This window comes from Syzygium oleosum, unplaced genomic scaffold, assembly GCF_021117445.2.
Source record: "Syzygium oleosum isolate NSW1041296 unplaced genomic scaffold, Sole_v2.1 Sole_v2.05, whole genome shotgun sequence".
NCBI classification, from domain to species: Eukaryota; Viridiplantae; Streptophyta; class Magnoliopsida; order Myrtales; family Myrtaceae; genus Syzygium; species Syzygium oleosum.
In genome coordinates this window covers 9,212,900-9,238,127 of record NW_026607489.1, presented here as the reverse complement: position 1 = coordinate 9,238,127, position 25,228 = coordinate 9,212,900, and the positions used below count along the sequence as shown (strand labels likewise).

General features: G+C 42.2%; 4 protein-coding genes across 5 annotated transcripts; 2 read left to right on the top strand and 2 right to left on the bottom strand.

Annotated features, from left to right (window-relative positions):
- The first annotated feature begins 4,782 nt into the window (after positions 1–4,782).
- LOC115681595 (probable leucine-rich repeat receptor-like protein kinase At5g63930) lies at positions 4,783–8,194 on the top strand. Its single transcript, XM_030605581.2, has 2 exons — positions 4,783–7,327; positions 7,607–8,194. Exons 1-2 carry the CDS (start codon positions 4,783–4,785, stop codon positions 7,912–7,914), a joined length of 2,853 nt encoding a protein of 950 aa, XP_030461441.1. The 3' UTR covers positions 7,915–8,194.
- Positions 8,195–9,716: 1,522 nt separating this feature from the next.
- Positions 9,717–13,932, bottom strand: LOC115681598 (dihydrolipoyllysine-residue acetyltransferase component 5 of pyruvate dehydrogenase complex, chloroplastic). Its single transcript, XM_056311568.1, has 6 exons — positions 12,767–13,932; positions 12,200–12,391; positions 12,044–12,131; positions 10,306–10,376; positions 10,140–10,223; positions 9,717–10,034 (listed from the first exon to the last, which is right to left on the bottom strand). Exons 1-6 carry the CDS (start codon positions 13,679–13,681, stop codon positions 9,930–9,932), a joined length of 1,455 nt encoding a protein of 484 aa, XP_056167543.1. The 5' UTR covers positions 13,682–13,932; the 3' UTR covers positions 9,717–9,929.
- A 1,360-nt stretch (positions 13,933–15,292) lies between these two features.
- LOC115681596 (uncharacterized) lies at positions 15,293–18,745 on the top strand. Of its 2 annotated transcripts, none has more exons than XM_056311569.1 (6): positions 15,293–15,758; positions 15,827–16,000; positions 16,703–16,937; positions 17,272–17,494; positions 17,593–17,744; positions 17,853–18,172. In XM_056311569.1, the coding sequence occupies exons 1-6, from the start codon at positions 15,369–15,371 to the stop codon at positions 18,083–18,085; spliced, it is 1,407 nt and encodes a 468-aa protein (XP_056167544.1). In that variant the 5' UTR covers positions 15,293–15,368; the 3' UTR covers positions 18,086–18,172. The 2 variants fall into 2 exon arrangements, with proteins under 2 accessions (XP_056167544.1, XP_030461444.1); XM_030605584.2 differs by lacking the exon at positions 17,853–18,172 and adding an exon at positions 18,305–18,745 and having other exon boundaries at positions 15,294–15,758.
- A 1,072-nt stretch (positions 18,746–19,817) lies between these two features.
- Positions 19,818–23,944, bottom strand: LOC115681597 (uncharacterized). Its single transcript, XM_030605585.2, has 4 exons — positions 23,467–23,944; positions 22,147–22,252; positions 20,387–20,535; positions 19,818–20,286 (listed from the first exon to the last, which is right to left on the bottom strand). The coding sequence occupies exons 1-4, from the start codon at positions 23,605–23,607 to the stop codon at positions 20,191–20,193; spliced, it is 492 nt and encodes a 163-aa protein (XP_030461445.1). The 5' UTR covers positions 23,608–23,944; the 3' UTR covers positions 19,818–20,190.
- Positions 23,945–25,228: the final 1,284 nt, after the last annotated feature.

Here is a 25,228-nt window from a genome sequence, read left to right as displayed (position 1 = left end):
TGTGGAACCTTAATATTTTGAATTTGCGGCACAACAATCTGAGTGGCTCAATACCCGCTGACATCAGGAGATTACAAGGTTTATTAGAACTCCAGCTGGGGGAAAATAAACTCAGTGGGCATATCCCAACCATGCCACTGAGTTTGCGGATTGCTTTGAACCTCAGTAGTAATCTTTTCGATGGGACTATCCCTGCTACTTTTTCTCGGCTAACTACCCTAGAGATTCTGGATCTCTCAGACAACCGGTTTTCAGGTTCAGTTCCCCAGTCATTTATTCAGATGGCGGGCCTGACACAGTTAATACTTTCCAATAATCTTCTGTCAGGTGTTCTTCCGAAGTTTAGGGATGTGATCAAAGTGGAAGCCGGTGGAAACACGAATCTTATTAATGGGACAGCACCTAGCCCTCCTGTCATACGGAAAAGAAACTCTGTTGCTGCGCTAGTTCTTATTACGATGGCCTCTTATGTTCTTTCGGCGGTGATCGTTTCAGCGGTTGTTCTATCAGTATCGAAGCGCTTTAACTGCCTCAATGGCGAGCATCTGCAATTGGGAGATTTTTTGCCATGCAAACGAAACAAAAATGGGGTACCGAATGGGTGAGACAAGGCGAGAAGAGGGAATGCGAACGTTGGTGCTTTTACTCATTCAAATAACAATTAATGTAAAGCGGGATCTATGAACAATGAATCTCTTTACGATGACCGGGTTCATTTTGCAAGTTCGTTATTTCGGGTAGTTCCTATAAAGGATTGAACTCATGACATATGCGATACTTGAAATTTCGATGTAGATGCTACTTAGAATTTTTAGGTCTCTGACTCGACCGAGCTTGCGCGACAAATAGGAACAAAAAAAAGGGGTTAAGAGATGCGTCCCGAGCATATCTCCAAGTGAACACGAAGCCCAAGTCAAATATCGAAGAAGAAGATGAAGAAGGACCAAAGAGAGATGTCATGAAACTCTTTTGCGGTGAGAGACTTGCCTTTGGCATATGGAGATCTGTGCACGGTCTCTCGAGATAGCCTACAAGAATCTTAGGACTTCGACCTCTCTGAAGTCCGGCGCAGGGGCTCGACTTAGATTTGATGGTCGATTACATTAAGGCACTTTTAATTTCGTGAAAAATGAATAATTTAAAAAATATTTTCAAAAAATTATCGCTTGTATTGTTTGAAATAATTAGACAATGAAAAATATTTTTATTATCGATAACAATTTATGTACAAACATTTCAATGGACGATAAATATATTTCTCGTTCATTTATTCTATAACTGATATAAGCGATTATTTTTAGAAAAATATTTGTCAAAATACTCTTTAGTTGCCATAAACACAAAGATCTCAACGGGGCGAGTTTGAATGGTCTGTGGGCATTTGCCTCTTTGAATTTTTGGCTGTGGGCTCTTTTCGATGGCTCTGTTGTTGTTTAGGGCGCAAATGAAAATATTATCTTCCCCGGCTCAATTTCTGGCCATAAATTAAAAAATCAATTCTCTAGATGAGTTTTTGAGCAAAAAATAGAGTTTGATAATGACACAAAATTTTTGTTTCCGTAATAGAAATTCGTTTGATATGTTATTCTTAAATTTTTGTTCCTAGCAATCGGTCGATGGCGACGGGCGGAGGGTGGGTGACAAGCGGAGACAGACGGCTGCGGGTGGCGGGCGGCGAGCAGCAAGGGCGAGCGATAAGAAGAGTTGTTATTTTTATTTCTGCTTCATAAATAGAAAAGTAAAATAAATCTACTTCTCATTTCTATTCCAAATCTATTTTTAGGCTAAAAATTTGTCTAAGGAATAAAAAAATGAACTTGCATTGCCGAACGGATTTTTATTCCAAACTTGTTCCCGAGAACAGAAAAATAAAAAAAATAGTGAAATAAATTGGTTATCATTCGCGCCCTTAGCAACCCAAACCTTGCTAATCCATCTCGAGAAAATAATTACTAAAACCTATACTTTAGCAGGCGTGGAAAAAGGGTTATTTCAATTGAAGACAAAATTTTTGTACTTAAAACGTATAATTTCATGGAAAATCATGCCTTGCTGTCAAGAGAATAATAGAAAATACCAACGTGGATGATATCCTCGAATCAAGGACGCATACAAGGAGGTTTTTATAGATTTCCATTGATGATGTTTTTTTTTTCTTTTAAAGAAGGTTTAGAGTGGAAGTTCCATGTGGGAGACACATGCCCGCCAACCGGCGAAAATTTGACCGGCCGATGAGTTGGGCTCTTATTTCAGACTAGTGGACACTTCGAGTCCTAATTTGAGATAGGTTCCACTCTAAGCCCACTTTTGATAAAACATACCCACTTCAAACCCTTATTAAAAAATTTTCTCTCCGTTTATTTTGCAGAAAATTTGGTGCGTCTGAAATTTTTTTCAGATAAGTCATTTTTCAGTTCAATAGAAGTAATTTCTTGTGGTGGCTTGGAAATGAGTGGGAAATTCTTTTTGTCTATTTGGCATGGAAAATGGCTTTTTACCGGTGGATTGAGTCTCACACTGGCGCTGATGGTGGGCTGGAAATCTAGTTTGGGCCCGAATATTTTCTCACTTTTTTGTGGTCCAACTCACAATTTCCTATTTCCTTTTTCTTCTGTCCGTCTCTTTTCTTCCTCCTCTTCTTCCATTCCTGTTACATTGGGCACAGTGAAGCCTGAGGGGTGTCAATGGGTCGGGTCGGGTCGGGTCGGACTTTCATAATACCCGACCCGACCCAAAACCAACAGGATTGCGCTTGACCCGACTCGAGATCCTGCTCAGCATATACCCCAAATCTAGTCACAACCCAACCACGGTGGCCATGGGTTGGGTTGGATGGCCGTTTACAACAATGTCTGAAGCGATGAAAAAGATTAGTTTCATGTCGCGTTGAAGGTTAGATGCCCTTGGTGTTGTGGTTGGTGGTGGCTATGGATTCTTAATGGTGGTTCCATGCGATGTGGCGGGGACGGCATCATGAATTGTGAACTATAGAAAATGATGATGATGGTATCTTAGTACGGTGGTTCAAGGACGCGCGGTGGTCGGCAACGGTGGCGGTGCAACTGGTAATCGTGCATGTTTATAGTTTACAGAGTAGATAAATGGTGGTAAACGATGGTGTGTTATCAGGAGAGTGCGGAAATTGATTTCCGTTTTTCGAAACATCATTCGAACATGTCTGAATTTGTATACAAATCGAAAGAGACCGATCTAGCCTTGTTACGAGATAATCACATCAATGAGTTATACTCAGCTAACTCAACCAACATGCATCATCATTTCGTTACACATGACAACACGTTGCCGAGATTGATAAACTATACTGGCGAACATTAGAAAACGATTGCAGACGAGGAACAAGTGTTTCCAAAGTGTATCACGGCTTAATGAAGTTTGAAGGTTTGCAATCATACATCGAATGGACCCCGGAACACACGTCGCGAATGAACGGGACTTTAAGACCGTGATCGAGACTTAGATTCGAGCTACCCACGAAACCGAACGAGACCAATCCGCTCGAGATGCTCTCATCTCTACGCTATAGTTTATTTGAGAAATATCTTTGACTTGATCAAGATTCACATGGATCACGGTAATCACAGTTATCGACCATACGAGCTTCACGGATTAAACGGCGATTGTCATATCTCATCCATGATGGGCTTGAACCAAGAAGTTCCGCCTTATGCTTATTAGAAGATAATGAGCAATAACACGGGCAGTCCTTCAATTTTTCTTTTTTAATTTTCAATGTGATTCCTGAACTTCAATCTAATTCCTTAATTTTTATAAATCTGCTCAACATTATCCTTTCGTTAAGTGTATTGCCGGATCACGTCATTTTTTTTTACACGAACCATTATGTTGGTCAAAATAATAATACGAATTGTTATGTCATTTTTTCCAGATCAATCAATATATTTCTTCCCTTTCTCTTTGGGTCGAAATAACGAAAGATTTGACGTGGAAGTCACCCGGAAGCCAACCCTATCTTTCTCTCCAAGTTCAAGAACTCGATCATGAAAATTAATTTAGAAATCGCCGAAAGAAATGTTCGGGAACCATTGATGTCATCGTCGCGTGGCATTACCGTCAAGTGGCCGGAGTTCTTAGGGCCGGAGCCGGAGGCCGGCGATTTCCCCCCCCCGGCGAACGGAGAGACGAGGGAGAGGTGGGAAACAAAAGGAGAGGAAAAAAAAAGTCAAGGGTGGTGGGGTCCACGGCGAGGACCCGTCAGCGTCGCTATTGACTCGACTCGCCCGAAGTTCAGAAAAGCTGGGTCGTCGGCGAAGTGTGTTTTACGGTCCCAACGGGTCAAACCGACCGAAGACGAAGAAAAACAAGAACAAAGATCAAGAACAAAGATCAAGTACAAAGCACAGGGAACCGCACACGTAGATAGAGAGAGAGGGAGGAGAGGGTCGCGCAACTGTTGTCAGTCAAAGTCTCCCCTTTTGGCAGCATCAGTCAACTCCACCACCTCCTCCCCCACCCCCCGCCCAAACCCAAAACCTACGCCATCGAAGCGCTCTCTTTTCTTCTCGTTCCCCCTTTTTTTTCTTGATGGGCGTCTATTTTCTTGTTCTTGACCCATCTCTCTCTCTCTCTCTTTCCTTGCTCCTTCTTCCGCTTTATCTTTCTCTTTTTCCCACTATCTGAGCCGGATATTGGCTCTTGCTGTGGCTCTCCTTATATACGTGCTCTTGGGTTTCCGAGGCTTAGCTGCGACATCTCTCGTGCTGCCCATTCTTGGCCTTTTGCCGTGTCGAGAGAAACCGAAAGATGGGCTGGTGCGCGCATGGCAATGCTTTGCTCGTCCCTCTCTTGTTCTTGTTCGTCTTCTCCTTCTCCTTCTACCCTTTGGCCTTCTCTAAGCTGTCATCACCTCAGCTGGAAGCCATGATCGATCTCTCCCAGAAAATCCCGAGTTCTGACTTATCGTGGAACATCACCAAAGAGCCCGACCCGTGTGGATGGAATAGGACCACATGCAGTCCGGACAACTCTTCCGTGATCGAGCTCTCTCTCTCTGGGCTCTCTCTCGCTTCCTCCGATTTTTTGCCTGTGATTTGCCAGATTGATTCTTTGCAGGTTCTTGATCTGTCGGACAACCAATTGAGCTCACTCCCTGATGAGTTCATCACTTCTTGTGGAAAAATTGGTGGGCTCAAGCGGTTGAACTTCAGCAGGAATGCGTTGGTAGGTCCTTTGCCTTCTTTTACTGGTTTTCTTGGGTTGGAGTTCTTGGACTTGTCTTATAATCATATGCGGGGAAGCACTGGCTCAAAATTAGACGGGTTAGTCACGTTGAGGAGTTTGAATCTTAGTGTGAATAAGTTCGACGGGTCAGTTCCAGTTAAACTGTCCAGGGTTCTGGAGGAGCTCCAGCTTTCGGCGAATGAATTCGACGGTGAAATCCCCGCGGGAGTCGCAGATTATCAGAGTTTGACCCTGGTTGATTTTAGCCAGAACCGGCTTTCAGGCTCTGTCCCCGACAGACTAGGGGAGCTCCCAAAGTTGGAGGTGCTGGTTCTGTCTTCCAATCGTCTCAGTGGAAAAATCCCCGAAAGTCTAGCTAATATCCCAACCCTTTCCCGTTTCTCTGCGAACCAAAATAAATTCAGCGGCCCAATTCCCAGTGGGTTAACGAGGTCTCTCAAAAGTTTGGATCTTAGCTACAATAAGCTGAGTGGGTCTATTCCGTCCGACCTTTTGTCGCCGCCAAAATTGCAGTATGTGGATTTGTCGTACAATCAGTTGGAGGGGCCAATACCTAACAATCTATCGCCTTACATGTTCAGGTTGAGACTGGGTAGCAATTCACTTATTGGTACGATCCCTGCTGATTCGTTGGGAAGCCTCGAGAAATTGACTTACTTGGAACTGGAAAATAATAGCTTGACAGGATCGGTACCTCCTGAACTGGGCAAATGTCGGAGTTTGGCCCTGTTGAGTTTGGCGCAGAATAATCTGACTGGTCCCTTACCACCAGAGTTGGGAAATCTCAGCAGTATTCAAGTCATGAAGCTTCAGTTTAACAACATTGATGGGGTCATCCCAGGCCAAATTGCACAGTTAGCGAGTTTGGCACAGTTGAATATCAGTTGGAATCTGCTGAGTGGTACCATTCCATCTTCCCTTACAAACTTGCGGAACCTTACTACTTTGAATTTGCAGCACAACAATCTGAATGGCTCAATACCCGCTGCAATTGGGGGATTACAAGGTTTATTAGAACTCCAGCTGGGGAAAAATCAACTGAGTGGGCATATCCCAACCATGCCACTGAGTTTGCAGATTGCTTTAAACCTCAGTAGTAATCTGTTTGATGGGACCATCCCTGCTACTTTTTCGCAGCTAAGAAACCTAGAGATTTTGGATCTCTCAGACAACCGGTTTTCAGGTTCAGTTCCCATGTATCTTACTCAGATGCCGGCCCTGACACAGTTAATACTTTCCAATAATCTTCTGTCAGGTGTTCTTCCAAAGTTTAGGGATGTGGTCAAAGTGGAAGCTAGTGGAAACATGAATCTCATTAATGGGACAGCACCGAGGCCTTCTGTCGTGCGGAAAAGAAACTCTGTTGCTGTGCCAGTTCTTACTGGTTTGGCCTCTGCTGTTTTTGCCATGTTGGTCGTTGCAGTGGTTGTTATATCAGTATCAAAACGCTTTTACCGTGTCAATGACGAGCACTTGCAATTAGGCGAGAACCTTCCTCTTCCTCAAGTCATCGACAGCAGCTTGTTGACTTCAAATGGCATCCACAGATCAAGTATAGACTTCACCAAAGCCATGGAAGAAGTTTCCGATCCAACGAAAATTGTTTTGAAGACCAGGTTTTCAACCTACTACAAAGCAACCATGCCATCTGGAACAAGATACTATATCAAGAAGCTTAACTGGAGTGATAAGATATTCCAATTGGGTAGCCACGACAAGTTTGGACAAGAGCTAGAAGTCCTGGGAAAGTTAAACAACTCGAATGTCATGACCCCTTTAGCCTATGTCTTGACTATTGATAGTGGGTATCTCTTTTACGAGTATGCGCAAAAGGGTACCCTCTTCGACGTTTTGCATGACAGCTCGAGCGAATTGGATTGGGCGAGCCGTTACAGTATTGCAGTAGGAGTGGCTCAGGGTCTTGCGTTTCTGCATGATTGTTCCTCTGGTCCAATTCTCCTGCTCGATCTTTCAAGTAGGACTGTTCTGCTCAAGTCCTTGAAGGAACCTCAGGTGGGAGATATTGAGCTCTGTAAGGTAATCGATCCATCAAAGAGCACAGGCAGTCTCTCTACTGTAGCAGGATCTATTGGCTACATACCTCCAGGTGATTTACTCTGAATTTTACTTATTCTTTTAACATTACTTTCATCAATTAGCAATTTGCTATACCTTCTCAAGGTGACTGCGCTTTCTCGATAAAGTTACACATCATTAAGAATTATCAAAAGAAAATAGTCAGCGTCTTTTTTCTCTACTGTGTTGGATTTGCTTGATTTAGTTCATTAAGCTTTTCTTATCAATAGTCAATCTGGTTCATCCCATGCCATGGTTGCCTTTTGGCCTCAAAACTAACCATTAGTTGTTCTCATCCGGTGGCTTGCAGAGTATGCTTACACAATGAGGATAACGATGGCTGGGAATGTGTATAGCTTTGGCGTCATGCTGCTGGAACTGCTCACTGGGAAGCCAGCGTGTAGCCAGGGAAACGAGTTAACTAAGTGGGTGTCGACTAACACTTCGAAGCAAGATAAGTGGGACCACATCCTCGATTTTAGTGTGAGTAGAACATCCCTCACCGTGAGGAGCCAGATGCTTGCAGTTCTAAGAGTTGCTCTGGCATGTGTCAGTATATCTCCTGATTCAAGGCCAAAAATGAAGAGTGTTCTCCGCATGCTTCTCAATGCAAGGTAAATCCTTGTCTAGCCAATGCACTGCTGCTTATGTAAACGAGGTTACCAGAAAAAGCACGGTCCTTTTTTTTTTCTTTTTGTTGTAAACTAATAAGTCCCGTTTTGTGTGATATGGTTTGTAATAGAGAAGAAATAGATGGAAGTACGGTTTATCTTGCAGCTACATACCTGGTTCGATGTAAGCCCGTCATGTCATGTAAAAAGTTCTAGGGCGTTCTCATGGAAGACGAGGCAAAATTTTTGGTGTTGTAATTGATAATATTTCAAGCTTATTCAAGTTATATTAGCCTTCTTCAGCCTTCCCCATATTATGGGAGAGTTTCTTAAAGAACTGTTTTAGTTCTGTTTATCTCAGCATCATGTGTAGCATGAAGGCTGATTCCACGGAAAATCGCTGAGATTGTAGGTGCGCGTCGGAGGTTTAGGGTGCATCGATTAGTTGTCGAGACATTAGCCTGACTGGAGAGAGGAATTTCGTTGCTGATTTCCTAGGCAACTGAACTCTTGATGAACTAGGCTCTGTTGGAGAGTTCTGCTTGCAATCTTCAAAATCACATGCTAGACTCTAAGGTACACTGTGGTAGGGATGTTTTGAGTACTCCCCGGTGAAATGAAATTGACATCAGTTATAGCAACAGGTGAAAAGTACATCCACCCCTGAAATTGTTACAAACTCACTAGAATGAATGCAAAAGTTGATCGTTACGAGCTCTCTCCGAGTCTGTTGGTTTCCCTAAACTTGTTTTTCGGTTGGACAATGCTTTCATTGGAAAACCTATTCCTGGAAAACGATTTACAAAATTATGTTCCTATCGTTTGTTTGGCATGTATAGACGAGAAAATCATAAAGCTTTGAAAAGAGATAATTTATCAATAAGAGTAGAGGCAGACTGACAGCAGCCCAGATGCGGCTTCTCGGGGTTCTTGCGTCTGGCCATTTGGTCCCAAGTCTGGCCTCTGATGTCTTAAGTCAGCTTGCCAGGATTCAAGGTGCTGTTGACTGCGGTGCGGGGTCCGTGGTTCTGCTCTGGCTGGTGGCAACAGGATATGCAGAACGAATTTTCCGTCGACCTTACAAAAACCATGCCAAACGTACTCACGTACTCTATCGAACTCGTATAATTCTTATGCAAAGACGGAGACGGTTCATGTAGTTGCACTTTCTGGCACAAGTTACCTTTGTTTCAAATCATCATAGCCACCAGCCCTACCTTGGACATCCCCTCTTTGCCATGGTATTGCACTTAAAAGGAGGCCCGATCTCATCTTTCCAACAATGCAAGGATTTCTGATGACTAATATAGGATTTCTCCAAGTAATGTGTAATGACCATACTAATTTGCTACACAATACCACGAGGAGGTAGGACCTTCCACTTGCAATATTAAGGTTCTCAGCATCAATCACAAAAAATGTGGGCGTCAATCGAAAAGAAGCACGCCGAGATGGTTTCTATTTCAGGGATGGTGTCTAGTTCAGGGAAGTTCTGCCATATTAGAAACTTCAGTAAATACCTATTTTTTGTTTTCTAGAAACATATTTCCTGAGGTCAAGAAACGTCAATCTATATATATATATATGTCCTTAATGAGGTCAAGAAAGGTCAATCTTCTTCTTCTTTCACATAGCAATATGCATCATGTTAGAATTCAGATGCAGGTTTCATATCCTCATAAGACAGGTTCATCCTGCAGCATACCAATGTGATCATACAAACCGGCGAAACTAATAGCCAAAATCAATTCATTGAGACAGCAACTGACGAAGCATGACTTGATCAAAAGCTTGTTCAAGACATCCGTGTGACACAACTCAATATGCCGTTGCTCCAGTGGAATCTACTTCAGTATACGGAGCTCAATCAAGCAAATTAGCTCACCTTCTGCATGAATTGATTCAGTTGATGCCAAAATTTGATAAATCAAAGAAGGACAAAACTAGTTTCCGGGGCAACCAACATTCTCTGAGAAAATTGGACGAGACAACATAAAGGTATGTTTTTCAAATTATGTGCAATCAAAAGGTAAGATCCTTTGGGTCCTCAATAATCTTGGCCAGAGTCTGCAAGAACTGAGCCAAATCAGCACCGTATATTACCCGATGATCTGCTGTGACGTTTACCTGATATCATTTATTTTTGCTCAATGTTAGAAATACTGCATGAAGCTGGAAGAACTTACACATAAAGACCCAATCATAAGAATAATAAGCAGATGTCTTTTTTACCTGCATCTGATTCTTCATGCCAATCCGACCATCCGTTGTGGCCACAACTGTGGGTTGGGATGCACCAACAGCCATGATTGCTCCCTGCATAAAGGCATGTATCAATTTTTTACACCATTCAATGCATTTCCTGTGAAGCCAGAGGGATTTATGGAACAGTACTCACAGTTCCAGGGGGTAGAATGGCATCGAACCGATCAACACCAAACATTCCGAGGTTAGATAGAGTAAAGGTACCTGTTAACAAGACTAACGATGATAAGAAACAAATCACAAAGATAGATATTAACGTTGAGCAGGCCACTGACCAAGAAATACTGTGGAGGGCCTGGCACGAAAGAGGGTGCAAAGAAGTTAAAAATTTCTTAGTGAAGTACGGAAACTCTGCCCACTCAGTTTGCACAAACATACTGCAGTCTGCCAGTGAAACAGTTCTGCTGCCACTGCGGAGACTAGAAAATCAACCCGAGGGAAACAAGTGACATCACAACTCAAGTTGGGGGTCATGGCATACCCCGCTTTCAAGACTGAGTGCAAAACATTGAAAAGAGGAAACCTTGGAATTTGGAATGCTCCAAGCCTGAGCTAGCCAAGAGAAAGGAAGGACCTTCTGGGAACTTAGAACAGGCACAGACCACTAACAATAAGCTGAGTCCACAGATACCGGAAACGTAAAGACAATCACCAACTTTTCTCAGCAGCTAAGGAAATCAAGAGATAAAATAAGCAGACCCTAATCTCAGAAAAACTGCCATCAAGCAAACAAATATCTGAATCGGTTTTATTTGTTCTTGCCTCGTATCATCTACTAGGGCCAAAGCAAATGCATAAGCACACGAGAAAAACTTATAACCAAGTACGCAAAGGCAAGCAAAAGAGAATTCTCATGATTTGTTCTTACCACTTTCTCATTGTATCCTTCTACTAGGGCCAAAGCAAGTGCATAAGCACATGAGAACAACTTATAACCAAGCACGCAAAGGCAAGCAAAAGACAATCCTCACTACCCTAATTGTGCCATTAGCCCATTGCAATAATCATCTGTCTCTCTATGAAATGAACCCCTCAACATGAAACACTGTTATAGTGAGGTGCCACAACACTCTTTTTTATGGTGGGGTTATGGATATCTTCTTATTGTGCAAATGAAACAATTACTCACCATGAAATTCATCTAGCAACATCAATCATATCCTGATCTCCAGAAGTATAGAAGATTTTAATTCTTTCATCGCAACCACTTTTTGTAAATATTTGGTAAAACTGGCAAGAACGCAGGAGTACATTAAGAAAAATCGAATACTTGGCATCATTTTACAAAATAAGCTAAAATAGCATGAACTGAACTCCTGAATGCTTCCATAATCTCCAGGCTTATATAAGTTGATTGTCATCCAGAGGCATAGCTCGTCAATGCTTCTTTCTGGGCATGGGACTACTCTTTAGGTTTGTCTTTAGTTTAGAATATCCAGTCAGAGTTAATAAGCACACCATTAAACTGTTTAGCTCTGTTATCATGGTAAAGAAAAACTAAGGTCTGTTCGAGCTGTCAGCAGAATTTTAGATTTTGAAACTTACTTTAGTCCAACAGTAAAAGAAACTCTCAAATCCCTGACCATCTATCTGACTGCACCCCAGCATGAAAAGTTACTCCGGAAGAATTGTCGTGTGCAGACCATTTAGTTATGGGCACTGCCCTAAATAACTAAGCTCGGTAATTGAAGTTCTTTGACTTCAACAACACTTACATTTCAATACATTTTATCTCAAATCAAAGAAACACAAGCATTAGTAAAGTTTGAAGATCCAACCGGATTAATAGGTGCTACGACCACAGAAAGAATTGTGCATATAAATAAGGGAACCATAAGATGATGTGTGAAAGGAATGAATTATGTACTCACCAGTATTATATTCATGAGGTTGCAGTTGCTTGGCTCGGGCCTTGTCAACCAACTCCTTCCATTTTCTTGACAAAGAGTAGATATCCACCTAAACCAGTACATTACCGTAAGGCTCTCCCAAAATTTCCAGCAATTCAATAATAAAACAGAAAGTACTTTATCGGCATCCTGAAGCACAGGTGTGATCAGCCCCCCATCTATAGCAACAGCAACTGCTATGTTGATGCTACTGTTGTATGTAAAGCTCTTCCCGTCCTTACAGCTAGAATTGATGACAGGGTGTTTAACCAATGCAAGTGCTGTCGCCTTAGCAAGCAATGCTGACATCGTGACTCCCTTTGACTTGATCTAGAAGACATAGAGCATCACAACATCATCAACAACACATGTATCTATTGGCAAACAATACCAAAGTAGACCACTCAAAACAAGAGACACAGTGTAAGCATCCATCAGGTACGTTAACACTTCACCTGCTATATACCAGCTAAGCACCAGGCACCATACTATAAGCAATGCAACACCGCAAAAATAAGATTAGCTCAGACAGAATCACGACTTTAATCCAAAACTTTGCTCTCTAATGACACGGCCTACTGAATAGTCATTCCAAGATCAACTCGTAGTTCATGCAGAAAAATGCATAATTTGTCAAACAAACTGTCAACGGCAATCCAAAATGAACGGCTAAGCGGATTATTACTATCATAGTCCTAACATTACCTTCTTGTAAAGAGCATCAAGCGCGTCCGTGGTGATAGTGTACCCAACTCTAAAAGTAGGCACACTCAAGCTCTCCACCATATTCCTACTCACCGCACCCTGCATCGTCGTGAACGGAACAACCGTGCCCAATTCAATTCCGGCACTCCTCTCTGGAGCTGCCACTGGTGCAGCCACTGCGGCAGCAGCTGCGGCCGCACTTGCTGCATCCACAGCCACGTTAGCAGCCGCCTCCACGTCTTTAGCCACAATCCTCCCCATGGGGCCACTGCCCGCTAACATTCCCAAATCAACCTTCAACTCTTTCGCCAATTTCTTCGCGTACGGCGATGCCACAACGCGCCTGCCCCCTTCAGAAGCCGGGTGCGCGGCCGAACCAGCACCCGCAGCCACCGTCCCGGCCGCCTTCGCGACAGGAGCAGCGGGGGCCGCGGTCTCGGCCCGCGGCTCCGGAGCCGGAGCGGCGGAAGGCGCGGGCGGCGGCGGCGGCGGCGAGGACGGGGGCGGGCCATCCCCGGCCCTCGACCTGGCCTCGGCGATCTCGTCCTCGGTCTCGGCCAGGAGGGCGATGGCGGAGCCGACGGCGGCGACCCCGCCTTCCTCCACCATGATGGCGGCGAGGTAGCCGTCGTAGAAGGTCTCGACGTCCATGTCGGCCTTGTCGGACTCGACGACGACGACGCTCTCGCCCTTGGCGAGCCTGTCGCCCTCGGACTTGACCCAGGAGACGATCTTGCCCTCCGTCATGGTGGAGCTGAGGGCGGGCATGAAGATCTCCCGGATCTTGGATCGGGCCGGGGCGGGGGCGGCGGTTCTGGGCCCGTTGCGGGGGTGCCCGGGGAGGGAGTCGTTGCTGCGGGCGATGCGGAGGGACGGCGAGGAAGGAAGGAACGCGGTGTGGAGGAGGCGAGCCATTTCAAGAAAAATGCGTCAGCTCGGGGCGGGTGTTCGGCCCTCCTCCGTTCTTGAGCGCGCGAGAGAGAGAGAGGGATGAAAGGGTGCGGGGGCGATGGGAGCGTGGAAATGGTGGGGGCGTGTATTATGTTGGGGCGTGGTCGCGGTCGAGGTCGTGTCTGGGTTGTCCTCGAAAGCATCGAAAGCGGGCGAAGGTTTCAACAACCTTACCGGTGAAAGTGATGACGGATGTGGGGGGTGTGCGTCTTTGAGTTTGGTTTGATCGGAGCCGACTCTTGCTGTCAGCATTGGCTGTCCCCTCTTCCCTCGTAACACTCTCTCTCCTTTTCTTTTTTTTCTTTTATTTTCCCTCTTTTTTTTTAATATTTTTCATTTTCGCAACGCTCGATTCTCTCATTTTCTAATCCAAAAAGTATTATAACACTACTAATCCTCTAAATTCCTTGTCAACTTTTTATGTTAAGAAGGTGTGTGGAAATTTTTTGAACACCTGGTCGTAATGTTATCCCTGAAGTCTTGAAATTAATTGCAATGTCCCCCCATGACATTGATTTTTCAACTAGAGTTTCGGGTGATGCGCTCGTCACGCAACTGATTAGCTTTCATATGAACTGCAAATCTGCCTTACAATTCACTGTGAATTACATTTTACCGTCAGGTTTTGGTACATGTAAAAAGTTGCCCCTTAACTTTTCAATTTTTTTTTTTTGATGTTCCCCCGAGAGTGTTGAAGAAATGAGTTTCAAAGCCAACTCAACTCAGATTCTGATCAATTTCTTTTTATCTAATCTCCACCAGAGATCGACTTAGGTTACCAAAGCGAGGGTCGTCTTGCTCTCACCTAGTACCTGCATGAAGTTGTGCGTGGCCTCCATTAACGTCACAGCAGTCATGTTCATAGAATAACTCATCAATGTAAAGTATTCTTAATGATTTGGTACTTTTAATAATGAAGCTTGGTACATTGTCATGCTGCATCAGCATTTGATATTTGCACTATGTTTTTCATAAAGTGATGCTAACACTGAAGCATCGTATCTTTTATTTGACAAGAGAAACAATTGCCTTATAGAATAAACACTTTAATTTGTGCTGATAAATAAAATTTGTAGATTGTACGGTGTCATGTAATGTTAGGATTTTTCTTTACATTTCTTTGATTGCTTTATGTGTAACCCAATATTGCAAGCTCTAGGAGGTCATCTTTTTGAAAATGACATACAATTTTGGTCGATTACACCATACATTCGAAAATTTGGACGGAGTCCGAACGCTACAATGGAAACGAAATTCAAAGTTTGGTAATCCGTTGGATTATTTTTAAAGTAAGGGCTAGATTTGAAAAATTATTAACAGTTGCCTTCTATGGAGATTGGCCAAAGTTAAAACACTAGAGAGGACATCAAAGCTTTGGCATGGAAATTGCAAAAAATAAAGAAGACGAGGAGCAACTTAAATAAGTGTATAAAACTCAGGGGGCAAAATGTAATTCAAGCATTTGGAGGACACATTGCAGAAATTTAAAAAAAGTCGGGGGATAATTTCCAATACGTGCCAAAATACGGGGGGGGGAAATGTAATTCAACCGTTAGAAGAGAGAATTTCCTGCAGTAGTTAAACCCATCCGTGATTCTGTACTTCCGTTCTTCTGAAGCAGCACCGCTCAGCGTGCTCGAGCTGAAAGAAGATGGAGATGGCGGTGCAGGTGAGGCCTCGACCGAGCGTGACGCCGTGGCCGTCGTCTCTTCCCTTCTCCGCGAGCCTGAAGATCAGAGCAGACGCGACCGGCGGCACGACGAGGGCAAGCAGAAGGCGGAGCATCCAGGCGGCGTTTTCTCCCTCGGTGTCATTCCGTCGAACAGCTGATGAGCAATCTTCCTCGAAAGGCGAACCCAGTAGTCTTGGTGACGGGACGAGAGGAGGGGGGAATGCAAAGATGAAGGCGAGCAAGAAGAGGGTCTTCTTCTTGGACGTGAACCCTTTGTGCTACGAGGGGAGCGCTCCCAGCCTGCGCTCCTTCGCTCGCTGGATTTCTCTCTTCTTCTCTCAAGTCAGCCGCGACGACCCTGTCGTTGCCGTGAGTCGCCTCCGTCCGTGTCCTCCTTTCGTTAATCCCGACTTTTGATTGAGGATGTTGGCCTGCAGGTTCTTGATGGGGAAAGGGGCAGCGAGCATCGGAGACGGTTGTTACCCTCGTATAAAGCACAGAGGAGGAAATTCTCAAGGCAGCATGGGTCGCCTTTGCTAAGATCTTCACGGAGCTCAGTGGACAGATCTCATCGATTCGTCGTAAATTTCCTTAAGGAATGCAATGTGCCGGTTTGTAAGCCTTGGAACCTACTTTAATCCTTTGAATTGTGGCAGTAACTGTTGGAACTATTGCAATCGTTGTATGTCTAAATAATGCTGAGTTAGTATTGGGGAATAGTGACTTTGACGAGAATGTTTTTGTAAAGGAACTATTACGTTGGATCCCATATCTATGGTAGGATGATGATCTATATGTGAAGAGAAACAGAGCCATCTGCTTGATATGTTAAACCCTACAGTGAGCACATTTCAAACATTTATCCACCCATGGTCATGAAAGTAGAATATTCAAGTCTCTAGATTTCCTTTTCTGATTGGGTGATTCCTTCGCTACCAAAAGGAACAAACTTGAAACTGTCTATTAAATATTCATGTGTTATGTATTCCTTGTGGAATTTATCAATGTTAACTCCATCTATTTGATGGACTTGTACAAAGATCCTGATGAATTCAGGTTTTTCTATTTTATTTGTTTAAAGTTTATATCATCAACTTATTAGAGCACTAATCCTGTTTGGGAGTGATTATGTAATTATGACAAAGTGAATATAGACTCATTTGGTTATCAGAAAGCATGAGTGCCAGAGATATAAAGGGCTGCTTTTTTTGTGTCACCGGGCCGTCTCCTGATCATCTCAATGGTTACTAATATTTTTTTTTAAGTGAATAAAATTTCGAGAATTCAATTGGTAGTAACATGAAGTGATTCAGGTCATTAAAGTTGAAGACCACGAAGCAGATGATGTCGTAGCTACTCTCGTGGAGCAAGCTCTTCAAAAAGGATATCGAGTGGTCATTGCCTCTCCTGATAAAGATTTTAAGCAGCTGATATCTGAATATGTCCAGATTGTTATGCCTGTGGATGAGTTACAGCGCTGGTCCTTTTACACTCTGAAACACTATGTTGAGCAGTATAACTGTGATCCGGATTCCGATCTGAGCCTTAGTAAGTATGTGCTACATCACTGTTTTTAGAAATCAAAGTATATAACTAATTTATGCTTTAAAAATATGGAAACAAGCAGGCTTTAAGTTTACAAATGATCAAACGATAATCAAATTTCTATTCTGCAGCTTTTTTTTCTTTTGGGTGTTTAAGTGTAGAATCGGATCACTAGTCATCCTTCACTACTGGTGATAACACTATGATCTAGATGAATGGTTATGTTCTACTGGGTAACAACAATGGGATTTATTATCTCCACGCAGCCATTCCGTTTAACACGGCCTGTTTTTCTTTCTCGGGCTTCCAGAAAACTTATTATTGGAAAATTTCTTAGGATGCATCCTGGGTGACGATGTTGATGGTGTTCCGGGAATCCAACACTTGGTTCCAGCATTTGGTCGGAAAACTGCCGTCAAGCTGCTCAAGAAACATGGATCATTGGAAAATTTGCTAAATGCTGCAGCAGTAAGAACTGTGGGTAAGGAATATGCACAAGAAGCCCTAACAAAGTATGCAAATTATCTGCGAAGAAATTATGAAGTTCTAGCTCTGAGGAGGTAAACTTTTTCTCGTCCTCTCTGTTCCTCTTCCACATCTTCAGTAGTTCGTTTCAGGTTATAATGCTCCTGGATGTGATAAACAATATGTTACACAGGGATGTCAATGTTTTTCTTCAAGAGGAGTGGTTGGTTGAAAGAAACTCTGCTGGTGATTCAAGAAATTTATCTACCTTCCTAACATTGCTGGAAGAGGCAAAGCTCCATCATCACAATAGACATCATCCTCCAAAGAATTTAGCCTCAGAAGGTTAGTTTAGTACCTCTCTAGGAGAGTTACTATATAACCTCTTTTGCAGATTTGGCCTATGCTCGGATGATGTTTCATTGTAGATGTTGGCCCATTTTATTTTCTTAGAACCAGAAAGGGAAAAGATTGGAGACTTGTCTGGTGTTTTGGTTAGCAATATCACCCATAAGACCTTCAATACCAAGGTTCTAGTGCTACTGAAGGCTGATTTTGTTTACGTGTCATTTAAACAAGACTTTACAATCGATCTTAGTCTAGACTTCAAATCAGTCAGCCCCATTGCATTAGCTAATAAAGGTGGAGCAAGGCATATCTTCTGCAAATTATTTATGCTGATTTAAGACCCATATGTTCTGTTTCTAGACTCAAGGGACACTGGCAATCCTCTCGTCTTCATCCCAATGAACTCATGTCCATCCTATGTATGCATGTATCAAGACGTGCTGGTTCATTAATCTAGAAATATCAAGTTTTCCGTCTCTTCTAGGATATTCGGTTCATAACTAATTTTGCAGCTTCACTGCTTAATTTCTTGCTTTTCATCATTGTACTTCCTTCAGATACAGCATGTTGAGGCGGAGAGTTGCGGGACATCTTTTTGGCAACCTGGCACAATGGAAGGCGGTATGTTTAAGGGAGAGATTGAAGCAGAAGATGAATTTGGCGGAGCAATCTGGTTCCAAAATACAGTTCAGTCAAACTCCACTTATCCAACCACAAGAGGTATAACGGGGATTTTTTTAATTCCTGCCGCGCCTTCCCCATGAGGCTTGTATATCTTTCCGTGGAGGAGCAACTAGTTTTTGACAGAATCGAGTTATACAGAGTGCAGTTGATTTCATTTGGTTCAAGTGACTTCCATTGTGGTCCAGTTACCCATTAATTTTGTGCTGTTGATGGTGCATATGTTTTCAAGGAAGTTGAGCTTGATATTCTGTGTATTGTAAAAGCTACTGACGGTAGATACATATAGATGGGATGCATCTCTTCTTTCCAACAAACTTGTTTTCTCCATCTTCTTTTTGGCCATAAGAAGAAAGCCATAGCCGCATTAATAAGCATATCCCCGGCGCACTTTACTGTTCTTCCGTCCGGTTTAGCCCAAAGTAAACCATTGTTCGTGTTTCAGCGCAGCCCTTTATTTATGTCTTGTGTGAGAACAGCCGTGTGTTTCATCACTCCCTTCTCTTCCTCGCTTGTTCTTTTGTTATTCTCGCTCTTTTTCACTCGTAAAAACATTCACTTTGGCGACACCATGATTGAGGCCTCATAGAATGATGAGAATTGGGGCATGTACGGTATGAAATTTATGTTAATTATGACGGATATGCATCGAAAGGCTGTTGAAGCATTGGAATCGGGGATAATTTCCGGCTGAAAGATATCGGTTGAACATGTACTAAATGGCTGTCACATGCTCTTTAAAGCAAATACATGAGACCTTCGACAAGATGAACATAGAACACTAAGAAGTTGCCCTTGCGACAGTATAAAACAGCATATATGTTATCCTCCATGCCTTTCCTCTCAGGTCTGCAAATTACAAATTTGAATATCACCCGCATATACATTTAATAAATAAAAAAGTGGATGATGTCCGTATTTATAATCCACGATAAAAAAAAATTGATCGAAGGAAGTTTTCTCAGATTCTGATCCTTAAATAGTTGTCTAAACCGAAAGTCCACTAACAGCTCCTCAATATGTGATTCATAAATCGTTCTCAACTTGGTTTCAAGACCCGAAGCCAGCTTTGTTAAGTGAAATAACCATGACCTTACTGTTTAACCGCAGTGAATGAAAATATGGGAGTGATTAATACCACACAAAGAAGTTTCGTTTAAAATGCTCACCTTCAGGTTTCAAAGTTAAAACTTCCCCCCAGAAGACATGTTTTCACCGCATCGATAGTCAGGCTGACTGCTGTTGTTTAACAATAAAAAGAAAAAGAATACACCACCGCAAGCAGTAAATGACCCGTTTGCCTCCCACAATATTCATAAATTTCACCAAAATGCACCACGAATTAAGTCAACCATACAAAAGGTCACGTGAAAAACAAAAGAACAGCGATTAAGTTCAAGATAGAGACAAATTTCCTGATTAGATGATTCCCAAAGTGCAATAGTTCCAGCTCAGCTATCAAGATGAGATGCTTTACATCACAGAAAAAGAAACACCACGTGAGCACAAGACTTTTCAAAGTATGATGTTACACCATCCAAAACCGAATGAGATCCAAGTATAAAAATCTTCAACCATAACTAACTCCGCACGAAGAGAAGCTCAGACAGAAAGGCTTGTGATACAAGATTCACTCCCCATATGTTATGATCATAAGCCATGCACGTCAAGTATTGGGGGTGCTTGAGCTATATAACAAGTTCAGGAGAAACTGATGCATCAGGCCTCGAATTACCTCAGTAACTACCGCAGAATAAAAAAGTCAGTCCTGCTTATTACGAGAAAGCCTAGCTCTATGTCTCAGCTCAGCCTTTTTCCACCTAACAATCAGATGGCACAACGAAAAAAGCGTATTTACCTGCAATATATAAGTAATATTTTAATCAGACAGATGCAGCTGCCACAAAGAATTATATCTTAATACTTGAGTAGGAGGGAAATGATGTGCAGACACATACCAAGATCACGATTGCAATAACCAGTAGGGGCCCTGACCAGAGCGTTGACAGAAATAGTCCATGCGGATCAAAATAGTTCTGGGTTGCAAAGCTCCTCCAGTTGTCTCCCAAAAATTTATTCAGCCTCTCAGCAAGATAAACGCCACTCACTGCACAGGATCAGTAAAAACAGGACTTGAAGTTCAAAACAGACTTAGTACAAGATAAACTAAAGGAATCATATCTTTTCTTCCACCAGGGCACATAATAGCTGCACAAGCATAAAATGAGCATCTCATTTTGAAAAAAATGTATCAAGTAGATGGTGAAGAGATTTTCATAAGCTTTCCCATAAAGTGTTATTAAGAAACACTCTTTATATCGAGTAATTTGCAAGAATGTGGAATTACTTTTTGTGGACAAGGAATTACTTTCTGCGGGACAACTTTCAGAGGATGAAATTTTTAAGGCTTTGGAAAGATGAATGGAAATATGGTCAGACCAAATTGTAGCTTTAACCATGATAAAACTGTTTAAGATTATGGAGGAGATGGGTTACTGTATTTTCAGAAAAGTCTCATTGAAGGAAGTGCTTGGTAAGTATATGAAAGGGTGCTTTGACACCTCATACATATGAATGCTCGCACGACATTGAGAATTGTGCCGACGATGAAGAAACTAAGCAGATGAGTCATGCTGTCAAGTTGGCGGGAGGCTTGGACAAGAAATGCATGTTTCAAAGAGCCGAATTAGGTTTATGATGGGAAGATCGACAATGGAAGCATAATGTTTGCTGCAAGCATTGGTGGAAATGTGCAAGGACAAACAAGGATGTCAACATATGTATGGTGAAAGCATATGTCGGGGTTTCAAGAGAAATTCTACAAAAGATTCTAGAAGAGAGGAACAAGAGTTGCTTCTGTACAAGCTACAAAGAAGTTGTGTGAAGAAGGCGTGACTTCACTTGGACATGTAAAGAAGAAATAGATCAAGTAGCATCTTTAAGTCCATACATCTTTACTTCACATAAAGGGAAAGCTCACTATGAATATTAAGGACGAAATCCCCAAAAGAACAGAAATATAAGTACCAGCGAGGCCTACTTATGTTACTACCATTCAGCCATAACAGAAAACAGAATCTTCAAGCTCAAATACGTGCAAAGATTTCCAGCCGGGAGAAGCCGTTGAACATTAAAGAAGCGCAGAATATTCTACCCTTGAGGTGGATTATAATAGAAGAGGAACAATAGCATGGACAGTTGGCCTCTAAAATGAACTAACAGAACTAATAATGTAAATCTGTATTTGCACTTATATCTATGCATTTCCATTCCGACAAACATTCCTGGGCTGTAGAGAATCTCCACTAGTAAAGCTATGGCTTAAGGGGTACAATATAGTCAGGACTATTCCGAATTTGGTAAAGCCAGGGCCAGTTGTTTCAGACCAGACCAAGAACATACTGCCAAGGAGCGTTGTGATTTCTGTCTTTGCAGATTCCATACCAGGACAAGCTGACCTAAAAAAGTCATTTTTAAAAGAGCATTGACTGTTTTACAATTCCATGCGAGTCATATTCTTGCCAATGTCAATGCCATTTATTCACTGGTTTGTCATGTATAAGAACCCCAAGATGGAAGGAGAGACAGTTCAGAAACATCAACTTATGGCAAAAAGTTAAGAAAATGAGGAATCAAATCACAATTAATGCTGATCATTCATATTATAGCACAAAAGTGCTGAAAAAACTCATAGGGGGCATTTTGCTAGAACACTTACATGTCAGGAGAAATAAACACATTTGGAAGTTGACACTCTTCCTTGAGATGATTACTATTATCAGCAACATTATATGGAATGAGATTAAGCCAATTAACCAAGGTTCCTGAAAAAAATGACAACATTAATAATCATAAAATGATGAAACAGTGCTTTAACTTTAACCATCAACACCGAGTGAACTTCAACATTATTTCAGAAATAAATATCAACAGAAGTGAAAATTTTAGGCAAGGTGATAACAACAAAAATTGATGATATCTGGAGTCATCAAGAGCACTTGGCCACTATCATGAGGCGAGCAAATTCACATGTTCTATATCCTTAGCAACATATGAAGGTTCTAACGGCATCCATACAGATTGACAGATCATATAAAAATGCTTTAATCACCAACTTAGGTTAAATATTAGCTCATCCAAGATGAAGTTAATTAATTGCTTTAAGGGTTCAATATATTAGGGCCAATAGGTGGTGTCGTGTCCAACATTTCTAAAACAGCATAGTCGGATATCCACAAAAACATGTATTGTTCAGGATATGGGAAGCAAAAGTTTTCACCAAATTGCCGAACATCTAGATATACATTAATCCAATAATAAAACCAGTGACCATCCTCCAGACCAGTATTACTATTTAAAACAGAAATGTAATTTGCCACGAAAACTCAGCTAAATAGAGGTTGCCTCTAAAAACCTCTACAAACAAGGGTTATATGTACAAGCTTGACAGCAGCATTTTGTGCACAGTGATAAAAGGGCAATACACAGTTTGCCACCTAATGTTTGCACTCCATATTAGTTTGCCTCCTTACAGTTGATGCTGCTTCAGTGAAAATTAATCACTTCTGAAGAATGCGATACAGAAAAAAGAGGACGAAAATGGGCACCATACAGTTCTTCTGGATAGTCATAGCCAATTCATTTCCAAAGCTATACGTCACGTCTCATTTGCTCCAAAGGAATTGAATTCCGCCTTTAGAAAATGCTGACTTTATGGGTTTATAGCAAAATTGACATAGGTTGTGAAAGTCTAGGATGCAAAATGACACAGAAGTATAAGTTCCCCGTGATAAAAAAGTAAAAAAATAAAAAAAAACGGCACCTACATCAACAATATACGAAGAACCGCGATCTTAAATTGACAAAAGTAAATCATAACCAGAAAATGCAATTCCTTTCGGTCTCTGCAATACAACACTACAAATGGCTGCACGAATTTCAGTACTGTATCAGTCCACCAGAACCATAAAGGTTTTTTCTATTTAAGTGATGCAATGCAAATCAACGGAAAAAGGGGAAAAGAAGCAGAAACCCAAACCTTCCAATCAATCGCGTGGAAGAATCCAACGAAGTTATCGTACGCAGGACGAAGTCCGGATCGAAGCTCGGCCGAGATCTTCTGGACGAGATCCGCCATCTGGTCCATGTGCTGGTCCATAGCCTTACACAGTTCTTCCATCCGTCCCGTCTCGTCCCGTCCCCCTCCTTCCTCTCCCTCCTCCTTCCACGCTCGACGACGCGACCGCCGGGGCGAGCAGCAGGAAGTTGGGCAGCGTCTTCTTCTTCTTCTTCTTCTTCTTCGAGAGCGCGCGGCCCCGACGATGCGACGAGCGCCGAGAGACACGGAGAAGATGCACGGTCAAAAACGCCGAAGTGGAATTCGCTGCGCGGACGACCTCGGAGGTTCGAGAAGACGATCGCCGGCGGAAACGGCTATGGCCCGCGGAGGTTCTCGAAGCAGCAGATCGATCGCGCCGGAGAGAGAGAGAGAGAGAAGAGAGAGAGTGTGTGTTCGGGTTAGTAGCGGCGGATGAAACCTCCAAGTACCGTTCTTTCTTTTAAAACCGGGCCGGCCCGATGGACCTCGTGGGCCGAGAAAAAGTATGATAGGCCCAACTTGAAGGCCCAACCCTGGGGCCCGTATCACGACCCAAGCACGGGTCATGTCGAGAGGGAGTCTCTAGCCGGTTTGTGTGTCGAGCGTTAAGCTACATCATGCACTTGCAGTGGTATGTCCTAATTTTGTGAATTATATGACAGATTCATGCACTTAAAGAATGGACTTGATAGATATGAATTTTTTTTTTTGGGTCGAAACTTCATAGGATATGATTCAAAATGAACATTTCTCGGGGCATGTTCAACCCATATGGTAATAATGCTCTAGGAGATATTGAGCTCGTCGTCTCTCCATGCCTTTTTTTTTTTACTTATTTGAAAGAAAAAAAAAAACAACTTCAAATGAATCGATCGATAAGCGCGACATAATTTGCATCCACAACGCTTGCACTTGCATTAGAAAAGCGTGATGCGTGCATAGGGAAAATTGTTCTAAAAGTCATAAACCCATTGTATGATAGCCAGTATAGTCCTAAACCTTTCAATTGTGCTAATTTAGTCCTAAACCTTTTTATTGTGCAAATCCAGTCCTAAATCTTTTGATGAAGTGCTAATTTAGTCTTAAATCTTTTAACAATTTATCAATTTAGTCATTCAATTTTTTTAAAAAAATTATAAAAATTGTCCACGTCAGCACCTGCTATCCTATGTAGCATTACCGACGTCCACGTCAACGATTTCTAGCTGAAATTAGCAAAACGTGAAAAGGTTTAGGACTTGATTGACAAAACATGAAAATATTTGTGACTCAATTGCAAAATTGAAAGGTTTAAAACAGAATTGGCTAAAATGCAACAGGTTTGGGATTTTTTGGACAATTTTCCCTAGAAATTCTAGTCATTGAATTCTCGATACCTCAAAATTGCCATATCAACATTGTTGATATTGCTAATAACGGCAACTAATGAAAAGACTTCATCGTGAGAGATCAATTTCTCTATTTGAGATTGAGATGAAATACTAGAACATCCTAGCAAGAGTTCCAAGAACAGTGAAAGATGTTACACTCAAAATATTCTTGTTATTGTTTGGACTCCGAGCAATTCACACATCAATTGATAACTATTTATGTTTTGCGAACAAACCACAATCTTGACATTCACTCTAGCGAGGAGCATGAGTAGGCAGGCAAAATGAAAAGGGACTATTAGATTCCCACTCTCGAAAATCTGGACTCTTGG

What these genes read in the sequence shown, in the direction of transcription:
- LOC115681595 (XM_030605581.2), top strand. Translation starts at nt 4,783, where the DNA reads ATGGGCTGGTGCGCGCATGGCAATGCTTTGCTCGTCCCTCTCTTGTTC. An exon ending in TATTGGCTACATACCTCCAG is followed by an intron (nt 7,328 to 7,606) that starts GTGATTTACTCT and finishes GGTGGCTTGCAG; the next exon opens with AGTATGCTTACACAATGAGG.
- LOC115681598 (XM_056311568.1), bottom strand. Translation starts at nt 13,681, where the DNA reads ATGGCTCGCCTCCTCCACACCGCGTTCCTTCCTTCCTCGCCGTCCCTC. An exon ending in TTGATGCTCTTTACAAGAAG is followed by an intron (nt 12,392 to 12,766) that starts GTAATGTTAGGA and finishes TATGTCTTCTAG; the next exon opens with ATCAAGTCAAAGGGAGTCAC. An exon ending in CCATTCTACCCCCTGGAACT is followed by an intron (nt 10,224 to 10,305) that starts GTGAGTACTGTT and finishes GCCTTTATGCAG; the next exon opens with GGAGCAATCATGGCTGTTGG.
- LOC115681596 (XM_056311569.1), top strand. Translation starts at nt 15,369, where the DNA reads ATGGAGATGGCGGTGCAGGTGAGGCCTCGACCGAGCGTGACGCCGTGG. An exon ending in GCGACGACCCTGTCGTTGCC is followed by an intron (nt 15,759 to 15,826) that starts GTGAGTCGCCTC and finishes GTTGGCCTGCAG; the next exon opens with GTTCTTGATGGGGAAAGGGG. An exon ending in TTAAGGAATGCAATGTGCCG is followed by an intron (nt 16,001 to 16,702) that starts GTTTGTAAGCCT and finishes GAAGTGATTCAG; the next exon opens with GTCATTAAAGTTGAAGACCA.
- LOC115681597 (XM_030605585.2), bottom strand. Translation starts at nt 23,607, where the DNA reads ATGGAAGAACTGTGTAAGGCTATGGACCAGCACATGGACCAGATGGCG. An exon ending in TCCACGCGATTGATTGGAAG is followed by an intron (nt 22,253 to 23,466) that starts GTTTGGGTTTCT and finishes CATTTTTTTCAG; the next exon opens with GAACCTTGGTTAATTGGCTT. An exon ending in GTGTTTATTTCTCCTGACAT is followed by an intron (nt 20,536 to 22,146) that starts GTAAGTGTTCTA and finishes GATCCTGTGCAG; the next exon opens with TGAGTGGCGTTTATCTTGCT.